The sequence below is a fragment of the Macrosteles quadrilineatus genome, unplaced genomic scaffold (genome assembly GCF_028750875.1).
Source record: "Macrosteles quadrilineatus isolate MER2022 unplaced genomic scaffold, UCM_ALF_1.0 Scaffold_7__1_contigs__length_78375512, whole genome shotgun sequence".
Lineage (NCBI taxonomy): Eukaryota > Metazoa > Arthropoda > Insecta > Hemiptera > Cicadellidae > Macrosteles > Macrosteles quadrilineatus.
This window is the reverse complement of record NW_026542600.1, coordinates 57,127,613-57,149,709: the sequence shown is the minus strand read 5'-3', so window position 1 is coordinate 57,149,709 and position 22,097 is coordinate 57,127,613. Positions and strand designations below refer to the sequence as shown.

The 22,097-nt window shown below is 32.5% G+C and overlaps 1 protein-coding gene across 1 annotated transcript in view; it reads right to left on the bottom strand.

The window, feature by feature from the left end:
* The window catches only part of LOC128997739 (histidine decarboxylase), a 43,905-nt gene extending 22,063 nt beyond the window's left edge, over window positions 1-21,842 (bottom strand). Inside the window, exons 1-4 of the mRNA XM_054423389.1 lie at window positions 21,794-21,842; window positions 12,157-12,217; window positions 2,192-2,364; window positions 1,129-1,242 (exon numbers count right to left, since the gene is read on the bottom strand). Coding sequence (XP_054279364.1) covers window positions 1,129-1,242; window positions 2,192-2,364; window positions 12,157-12,184 — 315 coding nt within the window. The 5' untranslated portion in view covers window positions 12,185-12,217; window positions 21,794-21,842. The remainder of the gene's footprint in view (window positions 1-1,128; window positions 1,243-2,191; window positions 2,365-12,156; window positions 12,218-21,793) is intronic.
* Window positions 21,843-22,097: the final 255 nt, after the last annotated feature.

Here is a 22,097-nt window from a genome sequence, read left to right as displayed (position 1 = left end):
TTTGAAACGATATTCTGTAGAGAACATTGGTTTCTTCGGCCTACTGAAGCAGTTGCAAACAACCGAACGTTACGTTTTTCGCGTTATATTTACCGATATTTACTTATTGTTGACTGTAACCAGCTATAAAATTGACAATTATATATTACAATTAAAACTATTTGTTTTAAAACATTAGTAAATGGAAACAAAGTTCTTGGGAGAAGATGGTTTTCTTAGGCCTAATGAAGCTGTTCCAAACTGCACAAAATTAAGTTTTTTGCGTTTATATTTACCAATATTTACTTGCAATTAAGTGCAAAGCAATATAAATTTGATAATTTGTACACTTAAGATATATATTTTCCGAAATTAACAAAGATTTTGTACTTTTAAATAAAATTCTCAGGAAAAATGGTTTTTAGGTATACTGAAGCAGTTAGTTCTGAATTGCCGAATGGTACGTTTTTTGTGTTATTTTTACAAATTATTAACTGTATGAAGTGATAAAGTAGGTAATCATTTCATTCATATTTTTTTTTATTCACAATAATGTTGTAATTATCAAATGTTACTTAGCAAAAACAAACCAGAGGTCAACACACCCTCATATAATATGTACCTCTAGAAGTTTGTATTCTTATTTATAACTTTTTAGTTTTAGTTTTTATGTTTTATAAATTTAGTTTTAGTGACTTTTGCCTTGAAATATATATATATATATACATTTCTTTTGCAATAAAGAAATTATGATTCTGATTCTCCCATTATATGACTCACATTCAAGGGAATGTCATACTAATACCAGCTAATCTTTGATATGCAAAAAACACATACCAGAGGTCAACACAAATACCTACAGTATACTGTACAACCACAAAATCATATCAGCACACCTGTAGTAACTGTTGACGGCCAAAAAACAACTTTAAAATACTTATATAAATGACGTTGTCATATTTTGACGTATATATGTGTCGTACACTTGTGACCTTCAGATTGAGTTCGTATATAGGCCTATACGTCCAATGCTCGCAACTGAATAGCATCGTTGACGTATATATACGCTCGTTTATAAAAACCATACAGCAATTGTATTCAAATTACGAGTTCGTAATCCTGGGAAGTGGCTATAAAATTCAAACTGACCCATGTAAATCCCAAACAGTTGATAGCATCGGCTAGCATGTCCCCCAGCAACGAAGGTATAGAGTTGAGCGCCGGGAAGTAAGCGTGCATGTAGGGACTTTGCCAATGTGTCACCTGAAATATTTACAATGTTATTACAATTCTTGATTCTCACTTTCAAAATGTTAAAATTACGGTGAATAAAATAATTCCAATTTGCTTATCATAACATGACTGACTAATTTATAGCTATGGAAAGAATTTTTTTTTAATTTACTTTTTCTAGCCCTCCGTAAAATGAAACTGTCCAAACAGAGAGAATAAATATTGACTTTTGACCATTTTAATGCTGGCAGAGTGCATTTTTCAGAGTATTTGAAAAGTTAAAATAATTTAGACTGTTTTATCTTGGGTTAATTTTTTTACATATTTTTTTGTCAAACTAGGCTAACAGGGATCAAGTGTATAAAAGAAATTAAGCTGCTTATAATATGACTATTTCGTTTTATATAACATTTAAAACTGGTTACAGGAGTCACAAAACTTAACTTTTTATTCATTAATGGTTGTCAAATTTGAAGGGCGTGAATAACACAGTTATGTAAAATGAATATATATGTAAAATAAAAACAATACAATAGTTGTATGAGAAAATAAAATACAAATATTCCTTGAAAACCCCGCAATTTATTGTTTATAGCAAAGATTGTTGAAACAGCGGAGAAACCTTTTTCATAAATGAAGTTTTTGAGCTTTCTTAAATTTAGTACCATAAATTTATTTTTAACTTATACTGTACTGGTAATTGGTTAAGGAATTTTGTTTGACTGTTTGAAGCAATTTCGTCGAACTGTATTGATTTTGTTTGGATATATTTTACGCCCATTAATTTGGAATTTATGAAGGTTTCTTGTATTATATCAATTATCAAAGTTATTAAGGGGATTGAAGTACCATGTTTCACCTGACTAACAATAATTATGTTAATGTAAACTCTATAAGTATTCCAACTTTATAAAATGTTTGCTACAGTAAGAACCATACTCAAGATTACCCAGATATCTCAACTATTACATTTACCTACCCCTGGCATGACTACTCTCTCAATGTCACCGAAGATGGTGTCCCAGTTCTCTGGCTCCAGAGGGGCGTGTGCCGGCACCAACTCCCGGATGTACCCTGGCTTGACTGCCGGATACACCCTCCGGTCCCGGATGTTCTCTAGGTAATCCGCTATGTAGTCCACCATCTCCTTACCTGAAAAATCCATTCAACAAGGAACTTATTATTAATATAAAAGTATATGTAATTCTTACCATCTTCACAATCAGATGTGATACTGCACGACGCGGCCGTTTCGAAAATTATCGCATTGTCAGGTTAGTAGTACAGTAGTACACAAAACTAAAGTTTTGTTTTTACACTAACACGACCTATTAATATTTAGTTCAATACTCTGACAATTAGAATTTTTAACGAAAATACTTAGAAAATCGAAATCAAAATGAATATTAGGCTATTTGAACTATTATTAATTATATTTGGATAATTATTATAAATAAATTCATATTTTTTTTTCTATGTCAATTTAAATACCATCCCATTATTAATTGTACGATTTTGTTAAGTAAAAACTTCTATGATCAGTAAAACGAAGTTTATGTCGTAAACCTTAAAGGTATTCATTCATAATACATTCTCTTTCAAAAACTGTATTTTTCACCAACTTTTGTTCTTGAAAGTGGGTAGTTTTTTATATATATATAGTCTATAATATTTTTTAGGAAGGGAATTGAACTTAAAAAATGATCTTATTATATTTTTTAAAGATTAAAGGTTTGGGGTCTCTTTTAACCTTGCATTTGCTCGTCCTCATAGGCCTTCGGCCTGTGCGTGGAACGTATCCAACAAAGCAAGGGATGAGCCATTTAAGTACAAGGGTGAACTGTACTGATAAAAAATATTAATACACCAGGATCCTACCCACGACATCGCTACGAAGTCCATGGTACTACCGAGTGAGCCGTCGACTCACCAAATTCTATTCTATTTCCCATTCTAATTATTTCTATTTCATTATACACTGCCAAAAATGGCTTGTAGATAGAACTTTAAACATGCCCATAAAAAGTTAGATAATTGGTAGATCAACCAGCAGAGGCCTACCGCAAGGCAGTACGTTGAGCCCACTTTTATTCGCTATGTACTTAGCAGAAATAAATGAAGCCCTACCATATGGTGTAGTTTCCCTACAATATGCTGACGACATCACTGTGTACTCATCTGGAAAAAAATTAGAAGAAACAGCTTAAAAATCCCAAAATGCCCTAACAAATATAGACCCTGAACGAGATGCACTTCCATTTAAGTCCCGAGAAATGCAAATCCATGATAATTAGTAGAAAGAGAAATACAGATAGCTCCAAAATCAAACTCAAACTGGAAAACCAACCCCTACCTATTGTAGATAATTTGAAACTTTTAGGAATATCAATTGACAACAAATTAAAATTCAACTCTCACGTAAATAAATTATTAGTACAATGCCACAAGGACATGAACATTCTCAAAATGATTTCATGCGGAAAGAAATGGAGCAAATCCGGAATTCCGTCTCAATGTTTATAGAAGCCTAATACGATCTAAGATGGATTACTGCTCTTTCCTTTTAGGTCACCTCCCAAACACTTTGCTGTACAAACTTGAAACGCTACAGAATGAAGCATTAAGAATTGCAACAGCCTCAGGCAAGTTCACCCCAATCATTGCCCTACAAAATGAAACTGCAATGGAAACCACAGCTGATCGTAGAGAAATTGTAACCGAACGGTTAATCTACAAAACAATGACAGATGACTCGAGTGGAAACAGATACAAATGCCTATACTTGCAACTCCTTACAAATACAAACCCTTATTGGAGACACCAAAATATACCACTGTATATCAAGGCGATTACTTCAATTCGTCAGTTCAACCAAATTGTTGAGTTATTTGGAAGCCAACTCGGACCATGTTAGGGCATTAGACTGGGATACATATCCCCCATTAACTGACATTAAGATATCTTTTCACCAGGTGGCCCACAATACACTGAACCAGATACATAAAGACTCTCTGAAAATATTCACAGATGGCTCAAAAACAACAGACGGTACAGGAGCAGCAATCTGGATTCCTCTCATGAATTTAGAGAGAAAGTTTAAATTACCTCTAAATTCTTCAATATACACAGCAGAACAGTTTGCCCTTTTCGAATGCTCCAAAATCCTGAAAGAAATCCCACAAGATAGCATTCTCATCTGCAGTGACTCATAATCTGCAATAAAAGCTCTCTAGAATATGAAAAATGGCTTAGTTAAAGATAACATGTGTCTAGAAATCATTAGAAATTGCCTACTATCTGAGAAAGAAATCGCCTTCCAATGGATTCCTAGTCATATTGGTTTAAAACATAATGAGACTGTTGATCAACTTGCCAAACAAGCTATTACCGAGGAAACAGAAGTTAAAGACATATACTTACCAATTTCGGACTTAAAAGCATATCAGAAAAAAATACTCTTAAAACAAAGAAACATCCAGTTACAAGTTTCAACTAAGGCAGTCTGGTACAGAACAATACAAAGCAATAGTAAGCTTAGACCTTGGTACTTTGGCAAAAAATGACTAGGTCTGAAATGATTAATATCATTAGACTACGGATTGGTATAGCAAATGTGAATAAACATTTGCACAAAATCAAACGATACTTTACACCTTTATGTATACTATGCACCAATGGTGTCTCAGAAACCATAGAACATCTTTTGCTTGAATGCCCACATTATGATTTCGCAAGAGTACAATGTTTCAGGAGAATCAACAAATTTCCTAATGACAATACCTTTGAAAAAGTGAGGAAAATATTGGCAAGTGAAGATATACAAATATACAAAGAAATAAATACCTTTCTGAAGGTTATAAAAAGAAGAATATGAAGACAACAAAGGCTCATTTCACACAATAAATTTACATTTACACAACACCCTCCCTTTGCCTAAGGTTCGTCTATCCGAGGTCCCCCCTCCTTTTCGGGGTAGGTAAAGGCCTGATGGACCCCTGGCCGAGAAGATATCTCACCCTTTACCTTAGATCCTACCAAACCCTAATCATTAGATGTATCCCTCTTTAATACAAATGTGAACAAATAACTAAAAATCAAAAAGAAAAACAGAAACTTTCACATAAATGTTAACTGTATAACTAACATAACCTATCCTTTATTACAGAAAGTGGCAAATGCACAAAGACAACCACAGAAGAATTCAGTGAGTAATAGTCAACATCAGAAATCGAATAGGCTTCGTGGAGTAATTATCCAAGCCTTAAGCCTTAAGGGCTAAGAAAAAAAAAGTTTCCGAGTTTTTGCTCAGTTCTTCAAATTTTTATTTCATCACAGTTTGTTTTGCTCGAATATGCTACCTTACCTTAGAATTACTTTTGCTATTGTTTGCTTGCTAATGTATTGAATTGGATTAATGTATTGTTTTTAAAATGGTGTTTGCCGTGGAGAATAAATAAATAAATCCCATATCGTACTTTAAGTAGGGTAACTCGGGGCAAGAGTACGCACGGGGTATAAAGACTACGCAGAGCGGAAATCTTGACTTTGCGCTTGAGCTAGTTGGTACCACCAAGTCTCATCCGATGCAAGACAGTACCCTCGCCATTCCTCCGTAGTTTGATGGTTCCTCTCTGTTTATTCCTCTCACAATGAGGTAAGATAATTTTACCGTTATTTTGATCTAATATTAAAGAATTTGGGAATTATTATACGTTATTGCAACAATCGTTTCAATCCTATATAGTTCAAATGGCAATTTAATGCTCTACTTATAGCCATGTTAGTTTAGTTCCATTAATGGCCAAAGCGAGCAGCAGCTCATTACATGTAAAAACTTTTTTTAATTGTTTTATTGTTTTTTTTACCCCTTTCTTAAAATATTATTTTACCCAACGAGTAAAAAAACTAAACACAGCTAAGCCGTAGGTGTTTTAGAATATTGTAATTGTAAAATACCCGAGGAATACAAGATTAGAGAACTGTGTATATTATTTTATCCGCATATCGCTACCCCTGGCTATCCCCAGGCGTTTTAACTCCCTCTAAAAGCCATCTTGGCTAGGCCTACGAACAAAACTATATTACAGTAAGTTGTTAGCAATACTGATACATAAGACAATTAAATAAGTTTACCCTCCAAAAAATGGCTTATGTTAGCCATGTGAAAATGCAGTTAATCTTAAAACATTATTGGATTGGCTGAATATTTATTTTGCAATTAAGCTCAGTTTGTTTAAGCTCTTTTCAAATAAAGCATGTAAACATATTTTTATATTTCAGTTGGAATCAAGGGTTAACCGGGCTGTGGTAGTCTTATCCACACGACTCCAGTCCACCAGCGCAATTCCATAGGTAACGTACGTGATTTCGTTAAGTCTTATAACATATACGTTTTGCTCTCTAAACATTTATTTAATTGATGCGTAAATTTATAAGTATGATTATTTAAAATCTCTGTATCATTTTGTGCCAGAAACCATATTTTTGTATTGGTCTAATACGGTATAACGCCTTATCAAGGAATACAAAAACAAGTTTGAATCCTGTTGTGTTTTACCATCCACATTTACTCTATTTTTTAGTTTGAAATATGACTAAGTTTGTTTATAGGTTTAATGTTGATCCTAAATTCAGTAGTATTTTCGCTGTAAGATTTTAAATATTTTTTGAAAGTTATTTGAAAATGCAAAATTAGTGTTTACGGAGGGGTAAAAACTTCTTCTATACTGACATAATAACCTCCAGAGAATATATTAAATTTTACTATAAGTCAAACAATTGCTAAAATGTTAACTTTATTGGACGAATTTAGTAAGCTTTTCTTTGTCCCAAAAGTAGGTACAAAGTTAGGTCTAGTTTAATAAAACAAAAACTATTCAAACTAGCAAGTAAAAACTTACAGATTTAACAGTGTCAAATATTCTCTGAACATAAACTATATTGAAAAGATTACGTTTTGGTTTCTATTTTTGACTTTGCAAAATGTTGATTTAGTTTCGGAACTAAACTGAAACGGAAAAACTGCATTCAATTAAGTAATAGAAATAAAACTGTAGTTAACCTAAAATCACTGGATGTTAAACCAGTGATTTTATACTGGGCATGAGTATTTTTTAGTTATGTTTGACAGACAATTAATAATTCAAGGCCACATAAGCAAAATAATCATTCCACCTACAGGGGAAGATACAATGGTTCTCCCGACGCATATGGATGTTGGTAGTTCTTCGGATCGCCAACAGGGGCGCTGGGAACGGTAGCTTTACCAAAAAGTCGTATAAAATGCAATTAATAATAAATTATCAACTCTAAATAATTATTGTTTAGAACCTAATGGTAAATTGACATAAACAAGATCATGTATTTCAGAAATTTTACCTTATAATCCAAGTATTCCTTCAATCTTCTGTAAAGTGATTATAAATAACACTACTGTATTTGGAAAATATATTTTGAACGAGTTGTATTTCCTTTACACTTTGGGAGCTTATATTGATAGTTTACCTATTTATAGTTCATGTATTAAGCTTTTTATGAAAATGTAATTTAAATACATATTTTAATTTAAAAAAGTTTATCTCAGGTAGATAAACTATAACTGAATCCCACAGAACAATTTCTTTCAAAAAAATGGTAAGAACCTAGTAGTTATGGAAGCATAAACCATTCGGTTCTCGCAGGTAAGTTGCGTCTTCGAGCAGCGGTATATATACAGCCGGGCTCCAGTGGTCTAGCCGGGGGACCGATGGTTCTAGGTGACTACCACCACATAGCCTATCAGAGAGTGCGGGCGCTGGACGCCCCCCCTGCTGGAGCATTTCACCTCAGAGCCGGCCTTTGTTCCCTTTTGCATCTATGCTAATTAAATTGCCTGCTATCTCATTCTTTTTAGAAAGATTTCTTTAGCTTCTAAGATAATGTTTACATTTTCTTTAAATACCAAAATGTAAAATGTCATGACAACAGTATGTAATTTTGTAAAATATATCCGAGAAAACCCTACATAGCCAGGAACTCGTGTATTTTTAATCGATCTATTTACGATACAATTATAGTGTTATACTAACCGGTTTGTAACTCTTGAAAAAATATTTAAAACATCGCGTTGAAAGGAATATAGTTTAAAATGGTTATGAAAGGGGTGAAAATTAGGGATATGCCCATACAAATTAATACTCTTAAATTAATACAAAAATATTGAAATACATAAAAAATATTTAAAAAAATCAATCTAAAATAATTTTTAGCTATGCATTGCATACATTACTGTCCCTTATTGGTGAATATAGCAATCCAAGGGCTGTTACAAACAATGTTTATAAATAAATCTATATAAAATAGACTGACTTTGACGTTTTTCATTGGCAAAGACCTTGCCAAATCCTTTTCTTTCGTTAGTCAGTCTATAGCTCTGTTAAAAAAATAAATTATACCGAACCAATCCTGAAATATTGTTAACAATAAGTATGTATGTCTAAAATTATGCATGGGTGTTGGTATTTTAGAAAGAAAATTCGAAATAGTATCTTTTTTCAGACGACAGTACCAGAAACCGAGGAGCCTACAGGACTTCATAATCTCGAGTCGGATTATGCTACTCCTTTTGGCCTGTTTAAGGAATGGTACAGAGAACACCAGCATCCTTACAAAGTTGTTTCCAATGCTCTCACATTTCCACATCCAACAAGTAATCTGTCTACTATTTATTTACGATCCAAGGAACGTTCATCCATCTATATTCATTTATTTGGAATTTTGAAATGTTCGCGGCTGGTGTCATGAACGCTCGTTTGCTTAGTATGCTTGAAATTGCGATTCAATAAATGTATAAATAAAAACAAGCCTTGATTAATGACTTGCCTCAAAAAAACTTTATATTCGAATCTAAAATAAAATTATGTATCCTTTTCACGCAAGTACGATTAATACTATAATATATTTTAAAAATATATCTGTAATTTTACGATGTGGGGTAAGAGTTCGCATTGCCGTTGGGGCAAGAGTTCATATGCCCCAAACATTTATTTCAGTGTTCACACCTCGTTGAAGAAATTCTAAAGGAAAAGAACAATTCAAAAACCAAGGACATCAAGTACAAAAATTATCCGTCCAGAAAATCCGCAAAAGGAGGACTGGATTCAATGCACTGACTTCATGCAAGTGCATGACTCTTGTTCAAATTATGAGGATGGGAGCAAATTCACTTGTGATTACTGCTAAAAAAAACTAATTTTCACCAAGAACGTGCTAAACTTAAATTGTTTTGTAGTATTTAAGTGAATCGGTGTTTTTACTAATAACATCTGTTTCAGTATGTCTTGCTTGCTTTTTTTAACAATGTGCGTCCTTTTGCCCCATTACGTGCGAACTCTTTCCCCACCCACGGGGCAAGAGTTTGCAAATGTAACTTTTCATAACATTATTGTTTTATAAGTGATAGGCTTACATTAATGATAATTGTAAAAATAAAATGTCGTTTGGTTACCAACTAACATACAATTGCTTACTATTAGTTTTGTTTCAATTGTTAATCATTTGACCCATATGTTGGGGGGTTAAACTTTAAGTGCGCACTCTTGCCCCAAGCTCCTATATACGTGCATTTCTTCCTATTGAAGAACAATAAATTTAACGCTATTCCTTTCTCAATTTACAAATTACTGTTGAACTGCTATTATAACCTAAACTCTATAACCTCTCTCTAAATTTATTTTTATTAGCTTCGTTAATGGTTTTACTACTGTATCCAAAACCGACTTACAATCAAAATAAAATCTTATAAATAAAATATCTAACCTTTTTAATTTTAAAAATCTAATCTTTTATTTCACAATTTTTGATTACCGGGCTTCTTTAGCAGTAATCAAAGGTTAGAAGCCCTCATAGACCTGCAAATACTTGTGACTTTATCAACAAATTTGTTCCTACTCTAAGAATACAACTGAGTTCCAATAGGAAAGGCAACAATAAACGCATGTAAAACGTCTCATTTCCATTGGAAACCCAGTCTTTGTATATTGGACGCTTTATGGCTTATCTGACAGCTTATTTTACGTTCCTTTTACACGTCTGGGACAATATGCAAAGTTGGTTTACTTGACTGACTTAGATTCAGTGTTTTGCTCCCAGTTCTAATCAATAATAAATATTGGCATCAGGTTATGAATAATTTTGTATTAACTCCTGAATATTTTAAATATTATAAACTATATTATTATTATTATATACTATAATAATAAAATTAATATTAAATTGCTAAAATAAACAATTAAATTCAATTTTAAGCCTCGGAATATTGCAAAAGGAAAAACACAACATCATACAATTAAGGCAACTAAAATTCTTTAATAGCATTATTTTTATGAATGTTTGAGCAGTTAAAGGTTCCAGTAGACTGTTTGATTAACTTGATTTAATTACTATACTACATGCAAAGTCTACACCATCAACGAGAACTTAAGTATGAAAATGGGGAAACCCATTTTTTTCTTTTGAAATTTGGGGATTAAATTATAAAAATTTCAGTTTCTGCACCACCTAATACTGACAATATAGAAAGAATAAAACTGCATCTAGTAAATAACACCGTACCTAAAGTAGATAACCATCTTCACACAAAAAATAGCAAACGATTTGACATGACAATTCAACAAGTAGTTGCTATGAACTAAAAACCTGTAGATTCACTTAAAGACTAGTATATTGTAGACTGGACCCTTCATTAAATCGTCTGACCCTACTTGTTCTGTCCAAAGGCTGTTTAGACTTCTTCCGTTTTTTAAGAGAACTTTAACAAACATTAAGATTATTCTGGTTTCAATCTAAACAGGGCTGTTGATTTTAACATAAGATTATTAATTTAAGTAGTGGTGAACTAGCAAAGAGACGCCACTTGGAAAGTAAGTAAGAAATAAGGTTTAACAATTAAATAGAGATTTGTAGGCAAAGATCAGAATTTTTGGAATTAGTGGCTAAAAAATTATCCCCATGTTATTCTTATGGGGAAAAACGTCCCAAGTGGCGTCTCTTTGCTAGTTCACCACTACCAATTTTAATAACATGTTATTCCCACCTGAAATTTGTACGCGTAAAAATTACCGTCCATACAATTGTGATTGATTATTGATTCTTTGTTGTTTTTGTGATTGTTATAGTGTTATTAGAAAGCCGAATTGTAAATGCGAAAAAGTATTTAATACTTAACCAAAAAAATGCTAGCGTATGTTATTAGTCGTATGAATGAGGGTAGGCCTACTCCCGGGCGTCAGTAAAGAAAATAGCCTAGTCTTAAAGATAAATTATACAATTCTCCTAGCAATTGTAAATGTGTAAAGCTAAAATGCTTTATTATAAATCATAATGAAAAAAACAATATTTTCAATAAAATAAAGATCTATTTAGCCATTTATTGTAAAGAAGAAGGAACAGCTGCTAAATTACAATTCACATTTAAACCATTGTGAAGTTAGTTGATCTTAAATAAGGGACTCCAAAAATAAATTTTACGCTAGGAGGCGAAGCCCTTGAGAAATAACCTTTATGAATACCATTCGCAAGTTCGATAGATCATAAGATTTAAAATGACACCACAATCGTAAACACCAGTTCAGTAGGATGGCTGTACTGTCCTAGTATTTTTTTGCTGATGTAACGGGAAAACCCCTTGCCGTATAAAGTATGTATATGGATTAGTTCCCGTTCAGTATCGCCAAATGCAACTCAATCATCTAGACTCAAATCTGTTCATACGGTTAGTATTAGTCACTTCAAAAATTAAAATTCAAACAACTTACTAAATACAACAAAATTATTCTTTTTTCCACTTAATTTGACGCACCCCTGTCTGCTCCATGAGAGGGTTCTGTCTTAAAATGTGTATGTACTTTTATTGATAAACAAATTTAGGATTACAATTACATAAAATTTATTTCACTATGAACTCACCTCTGACCCTGTACTCTTGGAAATCCATCCCGGCAAATGAAATCCCTTCTCAGTAGAGTACCTGTATGAAAACGAAACAATCATTATTTAATTGAATTGATCGTTATAGATCGACGTGTTTTATTTATAACACTGAGGTTGAAAATTGAAACGATCAGTTATACAGAGCCGTGTAAAACGTGTGTATACACCACCAGCAGAACCTTTAAACTAAGGGAATTTCCATCCACATTAAATTTTCACTTAAATATTTGAAGATGCATATGTATTTAAATAACATTAGGTTTAACAAAACTTAGGTTCGCTGTAACGGAGAGTGAAAAAGTTATTTTCTAATAAATAAATTTTCCTAGTTTGATAAACATATATCCATAAACAATCAAACTACGACAGTTTTCTCGTTCTCTACAAAATAACATAGGAATTTCAAATTATTATTTTTCCATAACCATTAACAGGACAAAAATACTTCATAATGCTAAATTATTTGTTTTTTATGAGCTCTATAAAATTTTTTGGAAAGAAATTTATAAATTCTATGTTTTTAGGGTAAAAAATGAGAAAAATAAAATGTTAATGCATCAACAACCCCGTTCCGTACAATCCGAACCCTTGTTCGTGAACTTGTTCGATTAAACGTAGGTTTACGCGTTTGTACCAAATTTCATCAAAATTGGACCATTTTTACTCGAGTAACGGACACATTAGAATCTGAACGGATGGTGTTTTGGCCTCTGGGGAAATCAAATCAAAACAACAAAAAGAAAAAGTAAATCGGTTCCGGATCCAGGTCTTACTACATTAGGTAAGACCAGGTTCTACGGTAATAGCTTTTATGGGAAATTCGCCAAGAAATAGGCAACAGAAAGCTAAGTTTTATTTTATAAAAGAATACTTATATAAAGCCAAATGTATTATTGCAAACGTAATAATGAAGTTGGTGGCTATGAAAACTAGACAACGTATACAGTCATGTATAGATTAATAGGGAAAATGATAGTTTTTAAAAACCACAATGTTTTTTCGCCCCCCTTTATCTTTTTGAAGTGCAGTTTTATACTAATAATACCAATTACAATGAACGAAAAAAAATAAACAATTTGTAAACTTTAAACGATTAAAAACTGGTATGATGTATTCAATTCTGACTGCAACGTTGAAACCTTTCCTTGGAAGGAAAATGCATTTTCCGAGAAAGCGTTAGGTCGCTAATACTTCACACAAGAATGAGATTCTTTTGCCTTTGTGGAGTCTTACATTAACGTTACTAGATTAACACGGACGACAGTATACCGCGTTCAGTGTCGGGGGTGTTAGACTTTACCAGTAAAACTTTTCTTAAGTCGCAAATTATCAAACAAAACTATTAAATCAATAAAACTGATCACTTGATAAATAAGGAAAATGTGAACCTTCACTATAACACATTAGCACGGATTAAATCTATTTCATTTGTTAAAATTAAAATTAGAATAAAATTACCATCTCTATCATTGTTTTATGATATTTTTTAATGTTTTCTGATTTTGTATTAGTTACAAACTTTTGTGACTTTTGAATTGTAAAATATAAAATGTTCACCTCAAACGTTGTAGGAATGTTTTTCATGATTTGCGTAATAGAATAGAAATATAAAAAGACTAGCCAATCAGTACACATTTTACTCGCGAAATCGACTACACCAGTACTACAAACGTTTTAGCACTTATCGGTAAAATACGTGTACGTAGCATTTAATTTTAAAACTGAAAGATAGCCTCCAATCATATGAACTGTATGAGAACAATGAAAAAGGTAACTATCCCAACCATATCTTAATTTTATATGTTTTAAAAATCGACACAGGTTTTTTCCTTGTCGTAAAAATAGTATGTTTGCCTCTCACAGGATAACCAAATTTGAGTTATTTTCACGTATGGTGAAGCCGATGACGAGAATAATCGAGCAAGTGTCGGAATAGTATATTTCATTACTAGGACCGAAAGTGGCATTTTCCGGCGCGCGCTCAAGTTTCATGAGTGGGGCAAAGAACATAGGAAAACCAAATTTCACGTACGAGGGAAGGCGAGCATGTGAGAGTTATTTTCACGTATGCGGCGAAGCCGAGGGCGGGAATAATGGAGCAAGTGTCGGAAAATTTCTTTCGGTACAAATTGTGAACGATACTTTTCATCACGACGCAAAAATACAGAATAACATACCTCCGCAACGTTAAAATAGTTTTAGACCACTCTTTATCATAGAAAATACACTTCACAGCTTACATATGGTTTCATGATTATAGATTTGTTAGATAAATATATTAATACTGCGTAACTTACTTTAATTGACTTGTTGTAATTTGTGCCAGTTTTAAACATTTTAATTTTCTTCTTATCTTTCTCGTGATTTATCTAGTGGAAGGTGAGTTACCTCTGAAGCTTTTTTCATAAAACATTATCAGGAATGTTAGATACTTTGAGCAACTTAAAACACGTACTATGCTAAACATAGCAAAACAAATTATTGCCTGTTTCGGAATACATTAGATTGCGCAAGCGCAACAATGAAATCAGCTGATTAAAATCATTAAAATAAACCGTAACCAAACACTAGCTTGCGTAGTGGATAAATGGAGAACTAATCGAGAGCGAGGGAAGGTAAATTTAGAGCGATGGAAAACCAGCTGATCGTTTTTCTCTTGCTCCAAATTAGAGCTTGGGAAACAACCGCAAGACTGATTACCTGGCTCATTGTGTACCTTTGTTTTGTAAGTTGCAGATCATGACTGTTATCAACGTTTATATTTTTCAGTGTCTCGTGGCCTTTAAGAAAACACACTTGCTCGAAATTCAGATGTACACCAGTAAGACTTGATCCTGTAATAATATTCACTTAAATTATAATAGACTAAGTAAAACTCAACAATGCTTCCCTGTTTATCAAATTCTTTAACTTGCTACCAGATCAAGTGAAATCTCTTTCTAATTCAAAATTCAAAATCCTGAAAAAGTGGCTATTGGCAAACTCTTTTAATTATATAGAGGATTTTTATGATGCAATGAAGCATGGTCCATTTATTGTACCTTAGAATAGGAATCTGTAAGGTATATTTTTTTTTTTTGCACCTGCATGGTTTTGCTGCATTATTTTGTAGTTTGTAGTTGTTTGCAACTTTTATGTATTGTTTTTGGTTTGCTGTATAACGTTGTGCTGTAGTTAGATTGGTGCATGTTGGTCAAGATTGGACATTCGTTTTTGTTTTTTAAGAATGACAATGCCTATTGTATTATTTGTACCAAATGGCTAATAAAATCATTTATCATTTATCCCTTATTAACTACTTTTTTATATCACCTGTTATCTTAAATAGTTTCTTTCTTCGGTACGGAATGATGAAAAATAACATTTGGTACGAGTTATGAACGATACTTTTGATCACTACGCAAAAATACACACATACAGATTTAAAGACATCAGTAATATTGAAATTGTTTCAGACCACTCTTTGTCATTGATAATCTACTTCACAACATATATGGTTCCATGATTATAGATTTTTCTAAATAAAAATATTACGAAATACTTCGTCGTTTACTTTATTTGTTTTAAATTTTGTAATTTGTTCCAGTTCGTAAACTTTCTGCATTCCTCTTCATATCTTTCCCGTGCTTTCTTTGGTGGAATATGTTTCGTTATCTATGAACATTTTCCATCAAATCATCAGGATTGTTAGACATATTTTGAGCAATTTCAAACACGTACTATGCTAAAAACACAACAAAAAACTGTTTCTGTATACATTTCGATTATGCAACAATGAAACAGTAATGGTGAACTAATTTAGGGAGAGGGAAAGTAAATTTAGATAGAAGTAAAATCAGCTGATCGCTTTACCGGGGCTCTAAATTAGTGCTTGGGAAAAAACTACTTCTGTGATATCAGCTGTTATCGAAAATAGCCACTTTCGGTGCGGAGTGACGAAAAAACTATTTTAAGACGCGGTAATCTAAATGTATTATTAATAAGTACAGTGCGAGCATTTTTAAAATTTATTTCTTGTTATGTGGTTATAAATATGTTTTAAAGGAAAACAATCTTCGTTAGTGTTAAAATGTTATAATTTAGTTGAGTAATCGATGTAATATAATTGGGTAATTCAATATGTTTCCTCCCTAATCTTTTCTCATGTCACGCACCCGTTTATAGTTGGATGGGTTAACACGAAGTTATATCTATTTTTATTTTTGTAATAAGCTTGAGATAAAGGCACAACCTGCCCTTACACGTAAATTTTAATTTATATATTGAAAATCATGTCATATTTGAATTGAATTATTATAACAGCTGATTATAAATCTATTGCAGAGTACCTACACTTCACGAGAAAACTAATTCATATAGAAACATGGTAGAGATGATTATAAGTTAAAATTCAACTCAATTTCTAAAACTACTATGATATTGACATCTTAATCATAATATGAATTTCGTCTAACTTTAAATCAACCTATAACATACTAACACCATTCAATATCTATTTGCAATTAAAAAGTTTTTAAATTAAGAAGTATTAACAATGTTTTAAAGTTGGTATACTAAGTTTATTAGGTTATTATAATCACTAACATATTTTTTTAAATTAACAATTACTGATCCATGCCAGCGTATCAAGTTATATATAATGTATCTACATATTTTTTATAATAACCAGTATTGCTTTGATGAACATTCTTTTTATTGTAAAGATTTTTGTAGTCACGTAGAGTGGTTTTAAATTAACACTTTCTCTGAAAAACAGATAATGTTCATATAGATAAACTATACGACTAATGTGTCAAGGTCCGAATGTTCGATAGGGATATATGCGAGGGGAATGTGAAAACAAGAGGGGAAGGAAGCCATAGTATCTAGGTCATTAGAACTGCTTATTCACTGTTTCTAAGATTTCTATTAACATAACCGATGGTTATTGTAGTGCTTTCCTTTTTTCTGTGTTATTGAGAACGCTGCGCTCGTTGGTGTGTAGAAGTAAAGAATATCACTAAGTAGTCCGTAGAAAAGCATCTCATCGATATTCATTGTATTTATAGCAGAATCAATTTTAATTTAGTGATATGAAATACATATAGTATATAAGAGAATATACTAAGAAGGTAATAGTGAGTGTTTATGGTAGGCGTTATCATAGGGGAAGTGTATGAGTCATGGGGGAAAGGGGCGGATCTGGAGACGGTTTTAAATCCGCCACTTCGATCTTCATTCGCATTTTACGATATGGTAATGCCTCGAACGATGGGTTGAAATCCAGCTAAACATAGGTACACGAAGTACTCCCACCTCAGCAACCCTGCAGACATAGCGAATTCCCATTTGCCAGATTGGATTTCCACAAAAATACCTCCTTGAACATGCCAGATTTATTTCCTCTTTTAATAGCACCATATAGGTTTAACGAGTACTTAGGCTTGCTGCTTAAGGGAAGGAAACGGTTTTTATGTTAATAGCTCAATATGAAATAAATAAAATTTTCAAAATACATCCATAAATATATCCTGTTTCCTGTTGTTCCTGTTGTTTCCTGTTGTTTCCTGTTGTTTTTAAAGACATGGTAATAATATTAATGTACAGTTTTTTTTTTTTGTAATTTACGCAGTAACCATTAATCGTACAACAACACTTCAGTAAACTAAATTATTTGTTTATAGCGTATTTACAGTGAAAGTGGGGATGGTTGGTAATTTCATGTTTTAAGTGTAATGATTTGAAAAGAAACAATTTTTGAAAAATAAAACCCCATAATATCCTGTTTTTATTACACAAGCTTGCGGGTTCGCGAACTCATTTAAGGTTACCGTATCCTACACAGTCATACAAAACTATGATTTATACTAACAAAGGATTTCTTATACCAGTCAAAAGAATTTCCTCGAACTAATCTTGGCCTCCAGGTACCTATACCCAGATACTTATATTGAAATAATATTTACTGTGTGAGTCATCTTGAAGTAGGCGAAGGATGAAGACACATGGTCCAGTTTGTCACGATTTTTCCAGATTATATTCGTACCAAAAAGATCCAAATGGACTGATATACGGCTTAGGTCCAAACTGAATTGAACGTCAGACGTGGAATGTCTAATGACATTGGATCAAATTGAACGTTGGTCTCAACTGAAATACGGCGACTAACTCTAATTGTAGGTCTGTAATAAAGAGTATGTATTTTTCAAGGAGGATTCTTCGTGGTAGGAGAACCACTACAGCCTGTAGAGCGAAATGATAAATTCCACTACTTTATAGTAACACACATTAAAGAGTATAACAAATTTCCGCGCGTAAGGACAAATAAATATCAAGCGCAAGGTAAAATAAATTTAGAGCAAGGGAAAATCAGCTGCTCTAAATTTGAGCTTGTGGACAGTTACAATCTGTAATATCAGCTGTAATCAAAAATAGCTACTTTCTGCACGGAGTGATAAAAAATCACATTTCCCATAAAGAATACACTATAAAAGATAAAAGAATAGTTATTTGTGTAACTAGTGATCTCGAGTGCAGCAAAGGCCTTTTTCACTCGTGTTACACATTATATTTTTCCTACAGTCACTATAAAGCATATAAATAATTAGTCTTTCAAACACTATACAACACGTTTTTAGGTTCAGCTGGCGACACAAATGGTGCAATAGAGAAAGTAGTACCCGCGGTCCGTATCACTCCGCTATTTTTCCTCGGCAAGAAATGTGCTCCGCGTTTTGAGAATATAGTTCCGTATGTTTTTCTAATTTGAAGTGGTTTCCGCGCCTAAAAAAACGCTTTAAATGTATTTTCTTGTTTATTAAGATCGTAGGAATGTTTTAAAAACGTTTAAAAGAAAAGTCCAGAAAGTTCAGAAATACCGAAACTATAAACACGAAATGACAGGTTAAATCGTAGTTATAATAGTCATTCAGCTGCTCATAGTATTTTTATCTTTAAGTGTTGCCAACCTATTTCCAAGCGTACACGGATTACGTGCATAATAAAACCACGCTGTTTTGTGTTGTTTCGTTGGAATCCTGATGTGCGGCAAAGTATAAACCGTACGGCAAAGTATAAACCGTACGGCAAAGTATAAATATGCAGCAATTAGCAGCTTTCTGTACTATAAACAGTACAAGGAAGCCAACTTTGTCGGGTGACTGTAGGAAAACACTATTTTCTTCATCAGAAAATAGAAGAATAAAAACTGATAGCACAAGCAGACTTTATATGCAATAACATTGCTCTTTGAAACCGGTGAAACTTTTGCACCTAATTATGTTTGCTGTTTTAAAATCATTACTATACAATAGTAAATTGCCATATAACTCCCAAATCCTTACTCAACATTAATAGCAACTACAGTAGTATTAGTGTTGATACAATAAATAGCTATACATATTTACCGAGGAGTGATTTATGATTCATATAATTCTATTATAAGACTAATTGCTTGATGGGAACCGGCGAATCAGACTTAAATACCTGGTAACAGGTGGTAGTCGTGGTTTAAGGACCAATACTCGAATGGAACCAATTGTGTTAACGCCGACCTAATGCTGTTGACGACCTCACTAAACCTTTGGCATTTCCTCTTATCTTGCCATCTTTCTGGTAATAACTATCCAAATTCAAGCACTAATTTGCATTCTTTCCAATAAAAATTATTTATGGGTTGTCACATTTATTTGTAAAAAATTTGTTCCGGGATCCAGCCATACTTTTAAATTTGTAATGATTTTATAAAACGTTTATCCTGTTGTCGTTTAAAGGGTTTAGTTTTTACAGTAGTATGAAATATTTTCCTAGAAGGAAATCCAAGGTTATTTATGACTATACATAAAGGTTATGTGCAGACTACCTATGCCCCTGTAGGCTTTTCATAAAAAGGGTAATAGGGTTTTAGGGAATTTCCCATATAGGGAAAAATCTATTATTACTGTGGGTCTCATGGTAAGACCTAGACCGGGACCGATTTACTATTTATTTTTGAGTTCCCAAGATTCCAAAACACCATTCGTTCAAGTTCAAAAATATACATTTGATTGTCATTCAATGTGTTACAGTTTTCCTAAGATTCAAACTATTATTGTATTAATTTGTCCATTGATTCAATCCCTGAATGAATATTTTTTCATTAACAAATTTATGTATGTGTCTGTTAGCACAATAACTCGAGTAAATATCATCCGATTTTGATGAAATTGGGTACGAAAGTGTAAACCTATGTATATTCAAACGAGTTGGCGAACCACCATGATCAGACTATGGGAAAGAGTTTATATGGGGCAAAAATAAGATTTTTTTCCATTTCTAATAAATGGGGATCACCTCATTTGAGGGTCAACCTCAAATTATAAATATTTTCCATTTCTTTCCAACACATTTTATTGATCTTAAACCAAATAGTTTAGCATATTGAATCAATGTTGAACGCTTGACGATTCCCTAATAAACACATATATTATTATTTTAAAGGTGTTATAGTTGAAGAGAGAAGCATGTTTGGTAGAAAGGCTTAAAATTAGTTGAGGAAGGATGGTGACAAACTTAATACGGGTAAATGGAACATCAATATGATCATTCGTTAGTGATAAACGGAATATTCCATATGTTACATGTAAACTATCGAAAAAGACCCAAGTTATTCCAATAAAATATGCTTTATAATGTCTGTTAAAACCGTATTACTTTTACGTGAAATTAGTTAGTGAAACTAGTTAGAAAAAGTCCATCTCCACGATTCATGTTCATGTTTTTACATGTTCATATTAAAAAACTAATATTTGTGGACGAAGGCACGTCAATTCGTATATTTTTGAGCGATTACGAAACAAACAGAATTGTCTATTACAAAAAGTTATATTTTAGTGTTATCATTTTAAAAATGAAAACTGCTAATTATTTTGCTAATTAAGTGCAACATTTTCAACAGCTTTGGATACAAATAAATTTGTAAAGATTTGTATGGTTTTTATGTTTTGTTGAAAAAAATGCACTTACAGAATTGTGACTAAGAAATTAAAACACACTAAAACTGTAAAGCTTTTATCACATGAGTATTTTTCCTCAGCTTTTTTCACAATGATATTTTCAGCTTGTTTTGGAAAGTGATTTAATGACTAAAAATAATACAACCGTTTATAAATTCTATATTCTTTCTATTGCTTATTCAGTAAACTCGTAATGAAAGTCTTTAACTTGTCCACCCATTATTTGTAAAACATCGTTGATCATTTAGCCTAGTGACGAATCCAAACACAGCACAAAATTCTGGGTGGTTTGAAAAATGTATATTGGATATATATAATTTAACTTTACTTAGAAATAACAATTACGGACTTTCGAGGGGCTTTATAATCAGACACCTTTCAAAAACAAACATTCTTATGAACACACAAAAAATTAGGAAAATAATAAGAAAAAGAATCAAACAAAGAATTAGAAATGATTAGCGGACAAAATGGTTATTCTTTTGCTATCAACTTCATCACTCTTTCGCTACTCTTTTAAAAATCAATAATTTATGGTCAAAGGGAAGTTTGGTGGCCTTCTACAACTTCAAAAATTGCCTTTTTACCTTGCTCACTTAATTATTTAAACCGATTAGACACCAAAAAGAGTTGCCAAATACATTACCGATCAAGGCAGAAAATCCCAGAGTACGATCCTTGTTGAACGAAATAATATGAGAAATTGTTAAAGGAGAGTTATGTTCACCAACATAATTATGGCCTTTAAAGTAGCATTGATGATAAGACCCAACAAAGAGCTATTACAATGGTTTACGAAGCGTGAGAAAAGAAGTTAAATTTTCATTGGTTTTAAACAAATATCATCAAGAACAATGAGGAGTTTTGTTGTTGGGAGAATTCCTAAAAATCACATGTAAGACTGAAAGTGACATAGCCCTAACTGTCCCAACTTTATTCCTGAAC